A 21259-nucleotide genomic window follows, 5' to 3' on the forward strand; every position below is an offset into this window, starting at 1 on the left:
CGCGGCCCAGGCCAGACCTCGTTTCGGACGCTTCCTGTCCACTTCACCAGCACAAACAGCTATTCTGGGTTTGGGCTGTTTTCCAAGTTGGGTTACATGATGATAAACAAGTCTTTTTTGGGTGAGCGAAATTTTAACTGGTCACTTCGCAAAACACAATTAAAAAAAGATTATTTGGAGAAACGATTAAGTGGAAATGTTGGAGACAAAGAATCGCATGTGGTTGTAGAAATGTTTTGCACCGGGTCCTGTTTACTCTTTGGCACCGGGCAAAACCCCCGTTTTGGACGAGTAATTAAAGTGTTTCCCATACAGTTCGGGACTTTCTCATATAGACTATCGATAATTATCTATCTTCCTTTGAGGATAAAAATGGAACGTGAAAAGTTCAAGAAATCAATTAGCGGGCTTGAAGCTGCAGAGAAATTCAGGGTAAAGTTCACGACTAATCCTCCCAAAGTAAATCAACACACGACGGAGAAGTAAATTAATCCAGAAAGACAAAATGAAGGGATGGTTCCCATGCAACCTCATAAATTTCCTGCTTGATGCATTTCAAATCTCTGATTTCTAATAAAATTCTCATGAGAACACAGGATTGCTCCATAGAAGCCCCCGCGCTCCCCGTGAGAACTGGCTGGCTTGTGAGGGCACGAGGGTTCACGGCTGTGGTTTATTTATTAAAAATTTCTCAGTAAATATATCATGGTCCACTGATTGTGGGGAGGCCGTGTATCATTTCTGCTGTCCCCAAGTATGAAGAAAAACAAGGAGAAGCACGTCAAAAGTCTGAACCAGAAAAAAAACTGTAACCTTTTTTTTTTCTTTCTTTCTTTTTTCCTGAAGACAGTTCTATGTGAGCTGCTTCTTGCCTTTACCTTCGGTCCCAAAAGACCTTGTAGGAGTTTCCCATTGGCCGAGTGACGGTCTGGACACGCCAGCCAGATGGCTGACAGGGAGCCTCCAAAGATGCAGGGTGTCGGCTCGGTGTCCCTTGTCCCCGCGTGGGGTCCGCCCTCCGGGGTGCACCGAGCAGGCAAAGGCGGCCGGGGGGACAGTGCAAGTTTTGAGGGATTGCAGATGTCCCAGAGAACAGATGTGTCTTACATGCCGCCCCGAGGCCACGAGTCCGTGGCTTGCTCTCCTCTCCACATGTGCCTCCCACCCAGACACATGACGTTCACTGACGGCGTCTTTAATCTGTGCCGAATATTTGTGGGTCCATGCACAGTCCTGCAGTGCGGGCTGTAACCATCACCCCGCTGTAGGGAGAAGGGGAGTTCACGCCGAGGGTTTGTGGCCCCCACAAGGGACGGAGCAGGGGCTCAAACCCTCAAAGGCAGATGGAGTCCAATGCTGACTGAGCAGCGGACCAGGGTTGGGGGAGATGCCCCCCAGGGAACCGTGAACTTGGAGGCCTTCTCAGGTCTGGTCTTGCTCACCCAGGACCCTCTTGCAACAAACCCACAGGTGCAGCCCAAACATCGGCAGAGCACCTGGAAGGGGTTAAAAATCATGCTGACGTCACAGACCGGCAGCCCCTGGCTGTCACCCCGAGCCCAGGAAGGAGACCCCCCCCCCCCCGACCTGGCCCTCTGTCCCCAGCAGTTGTTGCAAAGCCTGGCACAGACAGGTGCTCAATGAAACGTGTCAGTGGTAAGAATAGGTTTTGGTTTGTGGCTGAGACGCATAAAGTTAAAAAGAAATTTTAAATAGACTATTTTTTTCTTAGAGCAGTTTTAGGTTCACAGGAAAATTGAGGGAAAGGACAGAGATATTCCATATGCTCCCGGCCCCCTAAACTCCCCTACTAACAACGCCCCCCTGGACGGTGCATTAGTTACGGCTGATGCCCTACATCCTCACGTCATCGTCTCCAGGGTCCACAGTGTATGTGATGGTTCAGTCTTGCTACTCTCTGTGGACAAACGTACAGTGACATGTGTCCATCATTGTATCACACAGACTAGTTCCACTGCCTGAAAAACGCCCTGGGCTCTGCCTGCTCGTCCTTCTCCCAGAGGGTAGCCTGGTCTTTCTGCTGCGTCCACAGCTCTGCCTTCCGCAGAGTGTCTCAGGGTTGCGAATGTCACAGGGCTGCGTATGCCGCCTTTTCGGATTGACTTCTTTTGCGTGGAAACATGCATCTAGGTTCCTCCCTGTCTTTTCGTGGCTTTAGTTCGTTCCTTTCTGGGGCTGAAGCATAGCCCATGGTCTGAGCAGAGCACACTTTTCACCCCATAGGAAAGAAAAGCACTTTCTGGCCCATGGAACGTGGACCGAACTGGGTCCTGGGGACACCACAGCCCCAGTGGCGCATTTCGGAATCTACTGTCCCCGGAAAGACACAGAAAATGGCATTAAAAAAAAAAAAGGAGCCCTGGCCTATTTGGCTCAGCGGTTGGAGCGCCGGCCTGTGGAGCAGAGAGTCTCGGGTTCGGTTCCCGCTAGGGGCATGTACCAAAAAAAAAAAAAAAAAAAAAGACAAGAGCAAGGGGAGCCTGATTCATGGGACCCCATCATAAACGCGTCCATTTGGTCCCATAACATGCGGGTGACACGCCGGATCGGCCAGTCCCAGGGGTGTGCGCTTCTGAGGCGTGGACCCTGCCTGCAGACAGGAGGACGCTGGCCTCTGTCCATGCACACCCGTGGTGCCCTATGGGGAGCCCACAGCCGCCTTTGGGCCCCTAATTACCTCCGTAACCCCAAGCCCCCGGCTTCAGCGAGGGCCATCGGCTCTGCGCTGGGAAAACGCAGAAGGTGCTGCTCTGCTAGCCTTCGGCAGGGCCCGAACTACAGTCCCCACGGTGTTCGCGTGTATGACCCACAGCAGTGAATTGAGCACCCGCCACCCAAACTTAGCCGAATAGGAGATGGAGCCTTCCAGTGGGGCACCGGCGGCGGGGCTGCCGGAGGGGCAAGAGCGCCACCTACCGGCCGGCAGGGCGCGGCGCGGCAGGGTTCCTGGAGCATCAGCTCCACGGGCCAAGGCCGCCCTGGAGGATGCTGACTCCAGTCCGCCGCCGCAGATACCCCGCGGCCCTGAAGGGAGCACCAGTCAGGGCGCCGCCGGTCTCTGCAGAACCCACCCTGTGCAGCTTCGATCCGGGCTACAGACCATCACGAGCTAAGTGGGAGAAGGAGGTAGTGGGCCATGTATTTCAAACCCAAGTCATAACTACGCCGCATTGAGCTGTCGGCCGGCAGGTGCTGGGAATCAGTGACGCGTAGTCCTGACGGTTGTCATAGCCGCGCCGGACTCAACGTGGACCTGGGTGCGCCTAACTCCGTCCCTGGGTCGCCACAGGACTGCCCGGCTGCTGGGGAAGCAGTTTGACCTCCAAGTTCCCCAACTGCGGAGGATGGGAGTGGGGTCCGACCCTCTCCCTGAACGTCTCCCTCATTCACAGAACGGAGCCCTCCCTCCCTCTTCCTATGATCCGAGAGGGGGAAAGACGGAGGCTGTGTGTCCAGACTTCCCAAAGGGCCATTTCATCGCCTGGGGACCCTACAAGCCCCCGAGAAGGGTCTCTGTCCTCATCCCGCAGGATGAGGTATTGGCCTTCATGCCCAACAAAGCGACTGAGACCATGGCCGCTTGCCCCCAAATGGTTTGTAGCCCTGGAACAGTGACAGGCAGATGTGTGAGTAGAACCAAGCGACACCCCCAGGAGGAGCCAGGATGTGGGGGGAGTCAGGACCCAGAGCGGGCTCCAGGAGTATCCCTTCTTCCGTGGTCCCAGGAACTCTGGGCCCCTTGGGCTCTGGAGGGCAGCTGGGGGCGGGGGACACAAACAGAGGGCCCTTGTTGTGCAGTGACTGGCTCACAGCCCCTGCCTTTGTGGCCATGGGCCAGGACCCCATACCCTAGCCGCTTCCAGCGCCCCCGATTGACCGCAAAGGAATGCTGAGGCCCAGAAGTGACTTGTGCCATCACAGGAACAGCTGGAGAAAGTCAGAAGCCAGGTCCTAACTGCCACCCTGCATACGGCCACACTCAAAGGCACAGTGAGCAGAAGCTCCCTTCTTCCCTGGCTGACCACACGTCAGGTATAAGTCTCTGTTCTTGTATCAAACACTCCGCCTTCTAAAGTGAGTTAGGGACAAAGCGTCGCCTTTAAACCCAACATTTTGGGGTTTTTATGACAGCCTCCGTGATCCTGGCCCATTGTGTTTTGTTTGCTTGCGTTTTCTTCACTTGATCTTAGCCAAAAGGCCGAGAAGCGATGCTTGTGTTTTCTTAATTGCAGCTTAAAGAACACCCTAAGAACAAAAATCCATATTGTTTATTCCGCTCCGGACCTCGCCGTCCCCTCCCCCACCCCAGCCTTGCCAATTTGCAAAGACCAGAAAATTCCCCAGCAGGCTGGAAACCTGTCCGTGGCGGACCCCAGCTGGAAAGCATCGAGCTCCACCAGGATTTAGACCCATTTATAATGGAAACCCTGACGGGCCATGCGGTAATTATAGTTTTGCCATAATGAATGTTTCTGTGTGGTCAAAGTCATGGGTTTTTCCAGGGTATTTTTCCATGGGAGATTCCTCCCTGAGAGATCTTAATTTAAAATCTGGATTGTAGCTTCGACTTCAGAGTTGGGGTCTTTCCTGGCACCGTGGGGCTGACAGCTGACGAGGGTGTTGACTTTGGTGGTCAGGACTAGCAAGGGGCCGATCAGTCAGATTGATTTTTGAAAGATTGGTAGGGTGGGGGGTGGGAGTGGGGGGTAGCAGCTATTTTGGGGACTCGCATCTCTCCCAGATGTGTGACCCCGGAGTATTTCCGCTGCTCACTGGCTTGGTGGCTACAGCAAGTAGGGAAAGTGAGTACCACGAACGGGGATGAGGTGACGGCCATCCTGTCGGGCCTGGGACTCTGCTTTTAGCCCTGATAGCTCAGGTTCCTGCAACCCTCCCCGTGCTGGGGAGGCCAGGAGAGCTGGTCATCCTAAATGCTCTGGAAAATGGAATCAAATCTACTTGATTTTATTAGGATATTTTTATTGTTGATAGTATTACAGATGTCCCCCCTTCCCCGCTGCGTCCCTCCCCCCAGGCCCCGCCCCACCCCAGGCCTTCACCACAGTATTGTCTGTATCCGTGGGCGATGCACATACGATCCTTGGCTAATCTCGTCACCTTTGTGTACCAGCTCCCCCCCTTCCCTCTGAGGTCTGTCAGCCTGCTCCATGTACCCATGCCTCTGGTCCTACGTTGTCCGTCAGTTTACTTTGTTCATTAGATTCTGCGCATAGGTGAGATCATGGGACACTTGTCTTTATTTTAAAGACAGCGACCAGATGGTGTAAGGAGAGAATCTCGCTTGGTGCTGGAAAGACCGCTGTGCCATTAGCACTCAGCTGGAGAACCGACGCAGCGAGGACCCAGGAGAAATGTGAGCCCCTGGAGCCTGGCATTGCAGGAGGCACCGCAAATCCACGCCAGCCGCCAGCCGCTGCCGGCCTAACGAGCGGGGTTAACTGCCCTCTGGGCTTCTGGGGGCACGAGCAGATGAGGCCTTTCAGGCCTGTGGGTGCTCTCGGAGGCTGCTGCCCAGGGTCCCGCTTCTCCAAGCGTGTCCCACAGGCCCTGGGCGCTCTGCCAACACCCCTCTCTGCCAGAAGGAACTCGGAGACTGACTTGGGGAGTTGGGGTCCCCCTCTGCTCGAGGGCCTCCCTTTCTGGACCTTCTCTTAGGTAGGTGCTGCCAAGAGGTCGCGACCAGTGGTCCTTGAGCCAGGCCTCGCCAGGGCCCACAGCTGGAGACAGCCCACCCGAGGAGGTGCGGTCGCCGTGGAAACACGGATGGAAATGCACCCGGCTTCCTGCGGGGCGGGGACAGCGGGCGCCCTGCGGGGGGGGGGGGGGCGGCCTGGAGTCCACGCCTGCGCAGCCTGCAGTGCCAGGGCCCCTCGGCGCCCCCTTCCTGCGTCGTGGGGAGCCCCGTGGGAGGAGAGGGAAGTGAGACCCTCAGCCGCACGGAGCTGCAGCTGGTGTGGCAGCGGACGCAGGTCAGTGTCTGCGGAGTGACACCGCGGCCAAGTTCTGGTGGCAGCCCTCACGGGGCGCGGGACATGGAGAGGCCATTCGTTATTTCTTTTCATTATTTTAGAGAGAAGGAGGGTGACAGAGAGAGAGGAAGGGAGAGAGAGAAAGGTCGATTTGTCCACTTATTCGTGCACGTCGGTGGATTTTTGTATGAACCCTGACCGGGGATGGAACCCGAAACCTTGGGGTATGGGCAGGACGCTCGGAACACTGCGCTCCCCGCCAGGGCCTGAGGGGCCAGTCTCTGGGCCCCCTAACAGCAAGCCGGGTCTCTGTTAGCGCCTGCGGTGTCCTCTGTATTTCTGGAGTGAGGAACGGCGGGGACGGTAGCCCGACCGACGGCTGCAGGTGTGGAAAACTCCAGCTGCCCCGGGTCGACCTCCACCTTCCCGGATACACAGGCCTTCTGTCAGGATGCACCTGGCCTGGGCCGTGTCCCCGAACTTCACGGGGTGAAGCCCCGAAGTGACGGTGTTAGGAGGTGGCTAGGGTCAGAGGAGGTCATGAGGGTGGATCCGCAGGATGGGGTTAGTGCCCTTGTAAGTGCCCTGGCCTTGCGGCTCAGTGGGCTGGGCATCGTCCCATACACAGAGGGGCCATGGGTTCGACTCCCAGTCAGGGCACACACCTGGGTTGTGCGCTTGGTCCCCGGACGGGCACACACAGGAGGCAGCTGATCCATGTTTCTCTCTCTCTCTCCCATCCACTCTCTGTAAGGTCAGTAAGCGCACTTTCGGGTGAGGATTAAGGAGGAAAAAAAAGAGAAGAGACCAGAGAGCTTCACTCCTGTCTCCTCATCACCAAGGACACAGGTGGCCGTCTGCACGCCAGAGGTGGGCCGTCACCAGGAACTGAGCCTCCGGCCCCTGGACCTCGGGCTGCCCAGCCTCCAGAGCGCTTTAGGCCACCAGGCAGTGTTCTGTGACAGCAGCCGGCCAGGACTGAGACGCACCAGCGCTGAAGGTCACGGCGGAAGCTCGTGCCGGGCACTGTTCCGAGCTCGGTTGACATCTGCAGCCCGAGGTTAGGAGGGCAAAGAACTGCGGGGTGCAAGCCTGGGCCGGGGGGAGGTGGGGGAGACCCCAGAGGCAGTGCTTGAGTTGAGCCTTGGCAGACAGAGGGGTGGGGGGTAGGGGCCTATGGGAATCAGGGAGAGGGCAGGGGGAGACGGGTGGGGAGGGAGCAGTAAGCTATAACAACACAGCGAGTCACCGCAGGTGATCTGTTTTGTTGGCAAACTCTCTCCCTTGCACTGACCTGTTGTAGCAAAAGTTCTCGGCCACTGTCGCTGCCTTCAGTTGGCTCAGGTGGCTGGCAACCCAACATGGAGCTGATGGCCGGAGAAGTCGCCCTCAGCCAGCTAAGAAGGAAGGCTTGAGAAGGGATGGAGATTCTGACCCACACTTACAGGGAAGCATCAGGAAGAGACCGAGCGAGACGGGAAAGGGCCATTCCTGTTGAGAGAGCTTAGATCACAGGTAGAATCTCCCACGAAAGGGAGGAGAGCAGAACCCGGGCGCAGCGGAAATGGTGTCAGGTCAGCGGTGGAGAACAGGAGCCTGGCCGAGACCTGCTGTGGGCCCGAGGAAACAGGGCTGTGCATGCCACCGAAAACCACCCGCTAGGCTCTGACCAAGAGACCAGGGAGTCTCAGAGTGACATCTGCATGGGCAGTGAGGCGATGATCAGAAGCAGACGTGTCTCACCCACTTCCAGAAAGCCTTGCGTCATCTCACATGACTGTCCTGACAACACGGTTAGGGTACATCTTTATAAAGAGATTTACAATCGCCAGAGTCAGGAGACGCCAGCTGTAACAAGAACCCAGACTAAACTAGGACTCTGGGTTTTACCTCGGTTTCGTAGAAGCCACAACAAAAACTCACATGGGGTCACAGAGTTCGGAAAAGGCAGTTTTGAGGGGAAGCTTCTCCCTCCTCCCACGCCGAGTTAGAGAATGTCTCCGAGGCGTGTGTGGCGTGTGTTCTATGGTCAGAGACACAATACAATCATTTTTCAGAGGGGTGTGATGCTCCGAGGATGTGGGTGTCAAAAGTGGGACCCCGCCTGTCCAGACACCCAGGGACTAGCTTGATTTGCTGGCCTGTTCTCTCCTCTCGCCGCGACTCTGTCACATGACGAAACGCGGCTCCGTCTGCCTTCCCTCCCAGCTGCAGTCCCCGAGGACGGACGCGGACTTGGGGTGGATGTGAGGCTGGGCTTCTCGGCAGGCCTCAGGCTCACCTTTGACAGTGACCTCCGACCAGCCGTGGCAGGGGGACCCGGGTCCCTCACGGGCTCCTGTGGCTCCCCACTCTCTGAGCCGCCCAGCGATCTGCCAGGGAACTCTGTGCCGGGACGGAATCTTCCGGCTGGGCCGGGGCCGAGGATCGGGCTGATGCTGGCCTGGAGATGGGGAGGGCTCAGTGGCCGGCCGGGGTGAGGATCGGGCTGATGCTGGCCTGGAGATGGGGAGGGTTCAGTGGCCGGCCGGGGTGAGGATCGGGCTGATGCTGGCCTGGAGATGGGGAGGGCTCAGTGGCCGGCCGGGCCGAGGATCGGGCTGATGCTGGCCTGGAGATGGGGAGGGCTCAGTGGCCGGCCGGGGTGAGGATCGGGCTGATGCTGGCCGTGGAGATGGGGAGGGCTCAGTGGCCGGCCGGGCCGAGGATCAGGCTGATGCTGGCCTGGAGATGGGGAGGGCTCAGTGGCCGGCCGGGGTGAGGATCGGGCTGATGCTGGCCTGGAGATGGGGAGGGCTCAGTGGCCGGCCGGGCCGAGGATCAGGCTGATGCTGGCCTGGAGATGGGGAGGGTTCAGTGGCCGGCCGGGGTGAGGATCGGGCTGATGCTGGCCTGGAGATGGGGAGGGCTCAGTGGCCGGCCGGGCCGAGGATCAGGCTGATGCTGGCCGTGGAGATGGGGAGGGTTCAGTGGCCGGCCGGGGTGAGGATCGGGCTGATGCTGGCCGTGGTGATGGGGAAGGGCTCAGTGGCCGGCGGGGCGAGGCGGGCTGATGCTGGCCGTGGTGATGGGGAGGGCTCAGTGGCCGGCCGGGCCGAGGATCGGGCTGATGCTGGCCGTGGTGATGGGGAAGGGCTCAGTGGCCGGCCGGGCCGAGGATTGGGCTGATGCTGGCCGTGGTGATGGGAAAGGGCTCAGTGGCCGGCCGGGCCGAGGATCGGGCTGATGCTGGCCGTGGTGATGGGAAAGGGCTCAGTGGCCGGCCGGGCCGAGGATCGGGCTGATGCTGGCCGTGGTGATGGGGAGGGCTCAGTGGCCGGCCGGGGTGAGGGTCGGGCTGATGCTGGCCGTGGTGATGGGGAAGGGCTCAGTGGCCGGCCGGGCCGAGGATCGGGCTGATGCTGGCCGTGGTGATGGGGAAGGGCTCAGTGGCCGGCCGGGCCGAGGATCGGGCTGATGCTGGCCGTGGTGATGGGAGGGCTCAGTGGCCGGCCGGGGTGAGGGTCGGGCTGATGCTGGCCGTGGTGATGGGGAGGGCTCAGTGGCCGGCCGGGGTGAGGGTCGGGCTGATGCTGGCCGTGGTGATGGGGAGGGCTCAGTGGCCGGCCGGGGTGAGGATCGGGCTGATGCTGGCCGTGGTGATGGGAGGGCTCAGTGGCCGGCCGGGCCGAGGATCGGGCTGATGCTGGCCGTGGTGATGGGGAGGGCTCAGTGGCCGGCCGGGCCGAGGATCGGGCTGATGCTGGCCGTGGTGATGGGAGGGCTCAGTGGCCGGCCGGGCCGAGGATCGGGCTGATGCTGGCCGTGGTGATGGGGAGGGCTCAGTGGCCGGCCGGGGAGGGGCGGGCCAGGCAGGCCTGCCCTTTCCCAATGTCTGCGGAGTCGCCTGCCCACCTTCTCGGTGTGGGGAGGTGTCCCCTTCGGCCGTGGTGCTGAAGTACAGGGAGGAGCTCTCCTGTCCGCCGCCTCCTTTCAGCTGCCCGCCTGCACCTCCTTCTTGCACCCTAGAAACGGAACCCGCTCCCCCCTCCCGGCTGCCCTCCTGCCCTCTGCACAGGAGCTCTGTCATGATGATCACCGTCAAAAGACATGTAACTCGAGGTCTCCAGCCAGTCGGCCCCTGCTTTCGAGTCACCTTGAAACTCAGAGCCTCTCTCTGAGGTCAGGGGGTCGCCAGGTGCCAAGGGGGGCTCTTGCTGGGGCAACAGCGGCTTCTCCTGCTGGTTGTCATGTTGGCTCAGGCCCCAGGGAGGGGGACACAAGCAGCCAGGTGGGTCTCCAAAGGCCGCATTGACCTTAGACGCGTTTCCTGTTTTCAGGGCAAGTTTCACTAGCAGCCAGTGGTGGTGGCTGCAGAGAGTCCCCCCAGCCGCCTGGCTTTCCAGCCCAGCCTCCGGGGGGCCGCACTGCAGGCTGGGGGGCTTCCCTTGGCTTGTTAGCTCATCACCTTCCCCTGGGCACGTGCCTGGGCTCTCCGGCCTCTCCCCAGCTGGAGCGGTGGCCTGGGGAGCGGACTCCGTCTCTGGGTGGCTGTCCGCTGCAGGGCCACAGGCGTTCCCCACGAAGCGCTCCCGGATGGCCGCGGACTCGGGGTGGAACCGGCTGTAGTGAGCGACCAGCGAGGCACAGCCTGCAGGAGGAGGCGGAAGAACACCAGGTCACGTCCCTCGGGGTGCAGCCCCTCCCCGTGGCTTGCAGAGTTCCCGGCTCTGGAGTGCTGAGTAGAATCATACAATTTGGGATCCGAACAGGGCTGCTGTTGGAGCATCAGGAAGGGATATTTGGGGGGAATTTGCACTGGCTCCAGCTTCCATGAGCGGCAAATGTGTCTGAACTTAATGTAATAACAAACCTTAAATTCTAAATTCTGGAGGGCGGCTCCAACTGGGTTCTCCGGGTGTGTGTGTGTGTTCCTGTGCGCACATGTTGTGTATGAGAATGGTAGAAATAAACATTTTACTTTCAAATAACTGGATCGAATATTCAGAATCCAACCATTGCCACAGGGGTGGACGGACTCCCAAGCTGGAGGGGGGAGGCAAGGAATAACCTCAACAACAAACAAGGTCAAACACCGCCATCGAAACCCCCAGATCAAGAATTTCCATGAGCAGAACAACACTTCCTCTGTGCATAAACATCTTAATCGCATTGTGTCAGGTTAATTTATTTTGATCAGAAGTGTTGACTACGGTAGTAGCTTTAACAGTGCATTCCAGCAACCTCCCCCGTTATTTCCAGTTTCCTGTTGGACCGAGTGCCCGGGTGCAGGGCACGCGTTATAAACAGCATGAAACCTGAGATGGCTTGGGGGAAGCTTTGGAGGGGCCAGAAGGAGCCCGACCGGACCCCCGGCCTCGTCTCCGGGAACTGTCACGAGGGGGTGAGGGTGGGAGGCGGCCAAGGCTCAAGCCGGGGACGGAGGCTGAGTCCCTCCATGACAGGGTTAGCAGTGCAGTGGGCACTGACCGAGTCATCTCTACATATTGTTCTGAACCCTGCCGATCAGCCGCTGAAGGAGACACTGTCACCCTTTCACAAGGAGCCACCCAAGGGGCACTCAGGTCCTGATCACATAGCCCCAGTACAGATTCAGACTCCCCCCGAGGCCATGACCGTCAAGGGGGTCACGGTGGCAGCCCCCCGCTGGCATGCAGTAGGCACTCAATAAATGCAAGGGAGCTCAGGGTGACAGGCAGAGCTGCTGACAGAGCCTGCTCCCCTGTAGCTGTGATCCGCTCACCACCTTCCCGCTGAAGAGGACCCCGACCGCGTGGGAGTCGGTCAGGCAGCTCCCGGTGAGGGAAGACCACAGGGTGACTGGGAGCCCCTCTGGCCGCGCTGAGCAGGTGCTGACCCTCCCAGGTCGCACTCCCCGAACCGGGCCACACGCCGAGCGCCCCGGTGGGAAGCTGGGCGTGGGGCACGGTTGAGGAAGGGTGCCGGGCATGCACTTCCGAGTCGGGAGGGCAAATCCGGGAAGCAGCCAGGAGGACGTCTCCCCCCCCCCTTGCCGTGTTCACAGGACTCAGTGATGTCTCCCGAGGACGGGACAGCCCAAAGGAGGGGGCAGGCTTCCAGCTGCCCCCTGCCCCCCGGAGGACTGTTCCGGGTGTGCCAGGAGCACCCAACCTGTGCCACGCGTGTGAGCACAGCCGGCACACCTGGTCACTCTCTCCGTGTCCTGTCCTCCCTCTCCGTCCCTCCCTCCCTTCTTCCCTTCACCTGTGCACCATTTTGAAAGGGTTCCCTCTTTACTGCTGGGGTGGGGAGGGAGGGGACGAGAAGGCCCCCTGGGTCTTACCAATCAGAAATCCCGACAAGACTCCTGCCACGGTCCACAGGCTGGTCCGCGACGCCCCCTGGAGGAAGTCAGTGGCGAGCAGCAGCAGGACACTGTTCTCCAGCAGCATAATCTGGGGGACAGAAGGGGGTCACCTCCTGGTCTGTTCTCCAGCAGCATAATCTGGGGGACAGAAGGGGGTCACCTCCTGGTCAGAAGCCTGTGGCCTCGGGGACACGCCCGTCCACAGTTCTGCAGTGCAGGAGGAGGCCTGGGGCCCAGGGGGGCTCCCCCGGGGACGGAGCCCTACTGGAAACACGGTCAGGGTCCGAGAGCGTCTCTGCACAGGGGGCTGGTCCCTGTCTCCAGTGCAGCTCATTACAATGTCTGCACAATCACAGACGCTCAGGAGGCGGAAGGACGAGCCCACCGGATGAGTGGCTCCCCTGGATGAGTCAGGAGGGGCTGAGAGGAGACTTCATCTCCTCCTTCTATATTCCATGCTCGTGTTAACTGTATGCAGGCACTACTCCTAGCACAGTAACTGAGAGCATCTGCAGGGCTCATGGTGCCAGCCCATTCCAGCAAGCTTGGGTCAGACTTTCAGAACAAACTAGAGAAAATCCTTTTCCAAGAATCTGCCTGTTTCAAGGTGCATTTGGTCTGCGGCCACTAGGGGGCAGCAGGGGAAGCAGTGCTTGCCGCTGAACCCCAGAGCCTACTGGGTGACCCAGTGGGGCGGCTGGTTCAAAGTCTTTGTCCCTCCCACCAGGCGGCTTACTAACTTGGAAAGTAATTTTCAACTATAAAATACATTTCTTAAAATAATTAAACTAGACCTTGTTCAAAGATGGTATGTTGAAATACGGTGTAAGAGATATTTAAAAAAATTAAATAGTAATGCCGTTGTGCTAAGGGTCTTGGAAAATTTCGCGTGGTCATTCATGGACATCATTTGAACTCTAGAAGACTCCGACAAACAGAGAATAAAAACGTTATTAGGAGCTACTTAACAGCCCTAAGAATGCCCCTTCTCTCTCTCTGGTAGCTTTGATCTGGGGCCATGTTTTCTTTTCTTTTATTTTTTTATCCTCACCCGAGGATATTTTTCCATTTTTTGTACAGATAGAGCGGGAGGGAGAGAGAGGAAGGGAGAGAGAGTGAGAAACATCGATGTGAAGGGACACATCGAGTGGCTGCCACCTGCACGACCAACCAGGGCCGGGGACAAACTGCAACCGAGGTACATGCCCTTAGCGGGAACCGAACCCGGGTCTCTCCAGACCACAGGCCGACGCTCTAACCGCTGAGCCAAACTGGCCAGGGCTGGGGCCATGTTTTCTATGATCTTAGCAAATAATGGAAATTTTAAGCAGCCATTAAAAACCAGAGCTGCTCTAAGCAGCCACCAGGCCCGTCTTCCTTAGAAGGTGGATTCTAAGGGTGGTCTTTTTGCTTTTGACGCCCCTCCCCCCCGCCCCCAGAAGGCAGTAACTCTTTCTTTGCTAACACAACACAATTTACCCCAAAGGCATAACTTTCTGTTGAGGTCTCTCCTCCAAGGAAGTGCCCATTAGGGAATGGAACGTCCGTGAAAGGACCGGGTGACAGGGCAGGCGTCCTGGGCCGGCCGGGGCAGTGTCACCCGCCAGCCGGGTGACCCTGGGTGTGCCTCTCCACCTCTGTGAGTCCACCGCCCCAGCCCTAGGGGGACGGTCATAGCCCCACAGCTCGGGCTGTGACGAGGTTAAGGGAGCCCGAGTCAAACGGGGAAGGGCAGAGGGACGCATCTGCCGGGGTTCCGCCTGCAGACTCCACTGGGGACTAAGGTAGTGTCTAGGGTCTGTGCTTCCCAGTGAATCACCCTTACCCCAGGGGCCTAGTGATGAAGACAGCCCGAAGCAAGGAAGGGTTTGCTTCCCTTCCCCGTGTAACGGCCTCTAAAACTCCGGGAGGGGGGAGGGGCAGAGGAATGATAGCGACCAACATGACAGGCAGAGCGGCAGGTGCATCACGTCTCCTTACTGTTCCTGTCGATCAGGGCACACGCGGGCGCTGGCGGCCGGGAAACTGCTCCAGCCAATGGCGATAAAAGTAAGTCGCGCCCTGGCCGGTGTGGTTCAGCGGTTAGAGCGTCGACCTGTGGTCCGGAGAGACCCGGGTTCGGTTCCCGCGAAGGGCATGTACCTCGGTTGCAGTTTGTCCCCGGCCCTGGTTGGTCGTGCGGGTGGCAGCCACTCGATGTGTCCCTTTCACGTCGATGTTTCTCTCTCTCTCTCTTCCTCTCTCTCCCTCCCACTCTACCTGAACAAAAAATGGAAAAATGTCCTCGGGTGAGGGTAAAAAAAAAAAAGTAAGTCACCACTGTGTTGACGCGCACGCGTGTGGGCGGTACCCGCAGGGGTGTCACTCCTCCCGCGTTCAGATGTGGAAACAGGCTTCCGAGGCTCTGCAGCTGGCCCAGTGTCACATGTCCCCCTCGGTCTGTCCGGCCCTGATGGGGTCACTGAGCTCTAGGGGGCTCTCCTGAAACGGGGTAACCACGCCGCTCACCCCCCACCCCCGCAAGCCTCTTCGTCTTTTATCAGCATTAATGGTCACTACTTGTGGGCTAGTTTGTGCCAAGCCGTGTGTTAGTTATTTAATCTTCACAGGGACCCTGAAAAGGTGGGGTTCCTACGACTGTCGCAGGGATGCTGCGTGTAGCCTTGACCCCAAAGTGTGGGAGAGAAACAGGTGCAGAGAAACATTCTTGGCCACACCCACTGCTAAGTCATTGTCGGGGCTGGGGTCCACGCAGGGTGTCCGACCCGATGCCCGCACCCGAGGCTGCCCTTCTCCCCTTTGCTGGGTGTAGCCCAACCTCCACCGTGTGCTCAGAAGCAGCCTGGTCCGCAAGGGGCCGCATACCAGCGTCCTGCCCGCGGGCTTCCGACATTGTTCCTGTTCCAGCATCTGTCCACACTCTGCCTTTCCCTTTTGGTTATGGGGTATAAATAGGGTCTCCAGTACCGGACAAGAAACAGCCCAAGGACAGACACGACGTCACCTTCCGATCCTTGCCCCCGTCGAGGTCCATGGCTGGGACCCAAGAACTGAGCCAGCGGACAAGGACGTGGTAGGACTGCGATGATATTGATCAGGTGGGCTGGCGTGCGGACGGGCGGGGGACATCAGCAAACACCCCGTTCTGGCTCTGGTGGCCACGCGGGCATCACAGGGCCCCGGGCACTGCTTGCGGAGGCCAGCACCCTTGCAGGTTCCCCTAGCGCGGAGCTATCCCTTCTCAGACAGGTGTGCAGCACAGGTGCCCAGTGCGCACACGCTCTGTGCACGCAGCGGGAGAAGCAAGGACCGAAGAAACCCGTGCCCACCACTTGCCAGGTAGAAGGTCACCGTCCTGCTTCTGGAAGGGCCGTCCCAGAAGTTGAGGTAGCAGAGGACGTACACGGCCCCCACGAGCAGGTCGAAGAGTCTCCAGTGGCAGGTGCTGTCGACGATGTCACTCTGCTGGGCCACGAGCCAGAGTGTCATCACCAGCCAGTGGGCACCTGGAGAGCGGCTGAAGTCAGGGTCCGGGCGGGGAGGTGGGGATGGGCAGGGGCCAGGACAGGGAAGCCGGGGCCTCGACCCCTCCTCTCTGATCCAGCTACGCCCGCCTCAGCTTTGGGGAGGAGAGGTCAACCCGAAATAGTGCCCCAGGGGCCTCCCTGTGAATCCAGACACCTGCCGTCCTGCTACACCTGTGTGAGGCCGCCTGGACCCAGCCAGCCCCAGAACCGGGGTTGATGAGTGTAAGGGGTTATTTCAAGGCACCAGGTCCTGGGCGGTTCGTTATGCAGCACGGGGCCCGGGCTCGGCTTACCTGCGACCCCAGACCCCAGGCGTGATGAGCTCTGAAGAACATGCCCGTCCTCCAGAGCTGCTGGCAGAAGAGGGCGGCCCATGGCACGGAGAGGTGACCCGGCTTCACGGAACCCACGGCACAAGCATAGCACACCAGGGCCCAGGACAGCACGCACCAGGAGCACAGGGCGCTCACCCCTGCGGGGGGGGACAGCAGTGTTTGTGGGACGTGCATCGTCTCACTGCAGCCTGGCCTCACCAGGGCACCCACACCTGCACCAGGGCACCCACACCTGCACAGGGCACCCACACCTGCACCGGGCACCCACTCCTGCACCGGGCACCCACACCTGCACCGGGGTACCCACACCTGCACCGGGCACCCACACCTGCACCAGGGCACCCACACCTGCACAGGGCACCCACACCTGCACCAGGGCATCCACACCTGGACAGCGGCTAACCACCCAGCAGACATGTGTCCGCGCAGCAAGGGCAAGGAGAGGTCTCCTCTGCGTAAGGCAGTGGGGAAGTGAGCTGGGCTCTCCCTCTGGGGACGGTGCCCCAGTCACGGACCCTCTCGGCCCCCATCTGCTCTGTTTATGGCAAAGCAGATCCTCAGGGCTCTGAACATGGTGGCCCATCCCAGATGCTCTTCATGTCCCACCCGCTGAAGGAGGTTTGGTCAGAGAGAGGGGCCGGGCACAGAACGTGCGGGCCTTCGAGCAAGGACAGTGAGTCATGACCTCCAAGCATCTAACGTAGGCGCCTACGCATGTGGACACGGCGAAGGAGAGAAGAGAAGGAGGTGAAGAGGGAGAAGGGAGAGCGATCCAGAGAAACGAGAGAGGAGCCGCCTGTGCCGGTGATTGCGGGCTGGGCCGGGGCGGGCTGGGCCGGGGCGGGCTGCCCACAGGCTCTCCAGGGGCTGGCCTCCGCTTTGCTGACTCAGGGGAACAGGTGCACTGAGCTTGCTGAGAAGCAGCGTGGGGGACCTCCCCTGGGTGTTTCGGGGTATTGACTGTCTACAGTTTCTATCAGGTGGACTGAGCCTGTGACGGGAGCCACGCCCCTGTGAGCCCATCCCCCAGTGAAAGCCGGTGCCAGCATCACCTGTGCTGGCCAGGCTGGGCTGCCCTCATTCTGCAAGCAGGGGCCGTCTGAGATTGTGGGGTGTGACTAGATGGGGCATTCGCTTCTGTCCCCCTTGAGCAATCAGAGTCGGCGCTCGGTGGCTGAGCTCACTCACCGGGCACCGCGTCTGTGAAGTCCGAGGCCAGGAAGACGCAGGTGTGAAGCAGCAGGTGGGCCCCGTCTGCAGCTGGGCTTCCAGGAGGCGCAGAGCTGACAGGTCGGCCTCCAGGAGCAGCTGCAGGCCCGGGCGGGGGCTGCCGCTTCCTTCCACAGGGCGGTCACGGTGACATCCCAGTGCCTGGGGGAGGGGAGGGTGCCGGTGCAGAGCCTGACTGTGCCCGCTTGCCCGGGACACCCCCTTTTTCTGGCTGCTTGTTGGGACCTGTAGCATTGCCGAGGATCCCTGCTCTGGGACCCCAGACGGGAGATGCTGCACAGGTGACCCTGCTCAGCCCACCTGAGGGACGGGAGAGGGTGGCGGGCCGGGAGCCCAGACCAGACAGGTTTCTGGGGGCTCCTTCTGAGCCAGGCAAGCTTTGGAGCTAACCCCGACCTGCGCCCCATCCCAGAACCTCGAGTTGGGAATTAATGCGCTCAGAAAATGCTTGTCGCCAGGTACCAGGTCGTCATCGCCAGGAGGGGGACAGAAAGCTCGTCCTGGTTCTCACAGCATGGAGGACTCTGTGCGTCTCTCCCTGGGACAGACGCAGAGCAGATCAGGGGAGATGGGGGGACTGCAAGAGACCCAGGTGGCCACCAGCAGCGTGAATGGGTCTCCATCGAGAAACAGAGAGCCCGATGTAGCCCCATTTCCGAGGACGGCTCTGGGTCAGGGGGCCGGAGCGTCCCCAGAGCCCAGAGGCAGACTTGTGGCTTCTCTCAGGTGACTGCGCACCTCTCCCTTTGAGCAGATGTTTGCTCAGAAAACGCTGACTCATTGTTTCAGCAGTCTGTCCTTGAGGTCACAGACTTGATGACTAAAACAAACCAGGTGGTCCCCGGAGAGACCTGCGCCCTTAGTGGTATTCTTACCAGGCTGGGCGGAGGCCAGGGGTAGGCATGGCGGGTAGTGCCTCTAATCCTTTGAGAGTCCGCTAGCCAGTCAGCTCTTTTCAGAGGATTTGCACAGGTTGAACACAAAGGCCCATCATTAGTCAAAACTGCTGTGGCTGAAAAATGTACTTTGGGTGCCATTAGGGATCTAGGGCTCCAGCTCTGAGGGACCCATGAAGTTTGGGGTGCTTGTTTGATGTCTCTTGTAGGAGCCCTCTCTGCCTCCAGCCTGAGTCTCCTCTGGGAGGAATTACAGGTGGATTGCAGGTGAGCCTGCTGGCACCGGGCCGATCCAGGCTGCTTTTTTTATGGAAAAATCTGGCCCTGGCTCCCACAGGACCTCTTCCTGCCACGAGGTCTGATGGGTGGTCGGCAGCCTGGCTGCGCTGACTGGTCGGCGGTCAGGGCTGTGCCCACTTCGCTAAGGTACTAGAGGTGGAAACTGACTTAAGCAACCCACTTTCTATGGCCGGAAAAGGCTCCACTAAGAATGGACACACCAGTAAGAGAATTTGGCTCAAGTCAAGAGAAGGCTTTGGAAGGGTCACAGCTGCCCCGGGAAGGAAGGCGCCCCCTGCTGACCGAGTGCTCAGGGACAGGCAGGCGGGAAGAGGGGGTGCCAGCGGCAGAGCAGGGGTTCTGCTGGTGGCTCCGAGCACCCCGACTCCAGCTGTCAGGCCCCCACAGGTGGGACGGGAGCGCACGGAAGAGCCCGCCCACGGCACGCAGTCACGAGGCTCACCGCTTCCACACGCCCAGCCGGAGGGGTGCAGCGCCGCCAACCAGAGATCCCCTCCATGTCCGTCGGCGCGGGACCACAGGTAGCTCAGGCCCTGGACCAAGAAGCCAGGCAGCAGCACAGCGAGGGCCAGCCACCCCCAGAGCAGCTGTCCGGACGTGAAGTAGTAGACCGTGGCGCAGAGGCCTGGGGGCTGAGGGAATGGTGGCGTGAGCCCGGACACCAGCACCGTGTCCCCACCCGGGGACCCAGCCTGGGAGGCCGCAGCGCCGGCGGGCGGGCAAGGTGTGTGGTTGAGTGAAGGCACCTGGGCACCGGAAGGATCGGACACCAGGGACGTGTGAGGGGCTGCTGGACGGCACAGGACACACATGGAAAACATCCCTGGCACCTGGTACGTGCTCAGACCTCCCCTCTGGGGACTGCTATGCCTTTCATTTTTCAGGGAGGTAGGTGGAGGCAAAGCGAGGTTAGGGTCTGTGCCCCCCCGCCCCCGCAGTGGGGGGTGCTTGTGTGTCTGGCACTGGCAGGCCCAGGGACTCAGCCGTCCTCTCCTGTGGCCAGGGCTGGGGTTCTGACACCAGGGTTTACAACGGGCACAGAACACCGGGCTGGGGCAGACAGAACGACCCTTGATGCCAGTGGAATGGGGGGAAGGGTGGGGGGTGGAGTGAGCAAGGGCAGTCAGGGTCCCCGCACAGTCTGTGGAGGAGGGATGCTGAGGCCCAGGCGGCGCCGGAGGGGACGTCTCTTGGGCTGGCCGGTGCTGAGACCAGAGGGTCCCGTCCTGCTTTGGCCTAGCGGGGCCTGGATGCGGGGCTGGATGCGGGGCCATTGGAGTGGATCTCGAGTCTCACTCGGGCTCCTCCCGGTGCACCTTTGAAACAGTGCGGCAGGGGCACCCTGAGCGGACCAGAGAGACAAAGGTTCAAACAAGGGTCCCCACTAACCCCGAGGCAGTAACTGGCTCCCAGGGGTGAAGTGCAGAGCCCGCGCCCGCGGGAACCCCAGCCGTGTACGTGCTGGGGAGGGAGGGGCGTCGCCCTGAGGGTCCCGAGGCTGTGGCCAGTGAAGGCGCCCCTCCTCCCTGCTCGGGACCTGGCGGGGCAGGACTACCTGCCGGGAGCCCAGCGGAAGTGGGCGGAGACTGGACCCCCTCCGGCACCGAAGGAGTTACACATTCAAACTAGAAAGGCGCTGAAAGTGTTGTGATCGGGCCTCGCCTCTGCTGGCAGGGACCCGGCGCCCCAGGGACCGGGGTGTCCCCAGCAGGCTGCGGCCCGTTCTAACCCTGAGGCAGAGTCGCAGACCCCAGGGCGGCGCGGGCGCCGATCCTCGTCCCACCGGACCTCGCCTTGGCCCGCAAGCAGCCCGAGACCCCCAGGCCCGCCGGCGCGGTGTGGGCGCAGGGCTCACCGGGCCGGTCTTCAGCCCATGTGGAACCAGCAGCACTTTGCTGAGTCCAGGAGGCCTTTCTGGAGGGAGGGGCGGATCGTGTGTCAGGGCTTCGCGGGAGGACCAGGCACCCGCCTGTGTGTGTGTGTGGGGGGCGGCGCGCCTCCGCCGGAGGATCTCACATTTGCAGGGGGACCATGCACTGGCGGGGGAATGGGTCTCCTGCGCCGGGGATCATGCATCATGGGGCGGGGGGGGGATCAGACATCCACGGGGGTATCATGCATCTGCGGGGGGAATGGTGCTTCCACGGGTGGGGGTGTCCTATGCTCGGGAGATCAAGCACATGAGGTGAGGCGATCACGCATCCACGGGAGGATCGTGCATCCGCGGGGTCAGCTCAGGACTGGGGGGCTTGCTCAGCCGGCGGGGGTGCACCGGCGCTCAGTGCTGGGCTCAGGCCGGGCAGAGGCGGAGGGGTCGGGGTGTTGGAGGGGTGAGTTCGGCAGGCGCCCAGCCTGGGCTGCCCGGCGCTTACGCGCGCTCTGCTCGGCCGCCAGCAGCAGGGCGGGGAGCCCCAGGGGCCCCGCGTGCATCCTCGCAGCCTCGCCACCGCTGCCGCCGCCGCCGCCTCGCCCCTTCCCCGCCCCGTCCCTTCCCGGCCCGTCCCCGCCCCGCCCCTTCCCCGCCCCGCCCCGCCCCGCCCCCGCCGGCGCCCAGGTCGCGGAGGTTTCCGGCCAAGACCCGACTGCTGGGGCGTTTAGACCGGAGCCCTGAGGCGCAGCGTTGGGCTCCAGT

At 60.5% G+C, this 21259-nt stretch overlaps 1 protein-coding gene across 1 annotated transcript; it reads right to left on the bottom strand.

Moving 5' to 3' along the window:
• Positions 1–6323: 6323 nt before the first annotated feature.
• On the bottom strand, positions 6324–21057 carry XKR5 (XK related 5). Its single transcript, XM_036250553.1, is given in 13 exon segments — positions 6324–6533; positions 8293–8396; positions 9906–10054; positions 10056–10641; positions 12316–12427; positions 15676–15845; positions 16174–16338; positions 17390–17449; positions 17452–17517; positions 17520–17572; positions 19070–19094; positions 19097–19252; positions 21000–21057. Coding segments are annotated over 13 exon segments (1914 nt in total).
• Positions 21058–21259: the final 202 nt, after the last annotated feature.

Source organism: Molossus molossus, unplaced genomic scaffold (genome assembly GCF_014108415.1).
Source record: "Molossus molossus isolate mMolMol1 unplaced genomic scaffold, mMolMol1.p scaffold_m16_p_9, whole genome shotgun sequence".
Classification (NCBI taxonomy): domain Eukaryota; kingdom Metazoa; phylum Chordata; class Mammalia; order Chiroptera; family Molossidae; genus Molossus; species Molossus molossus.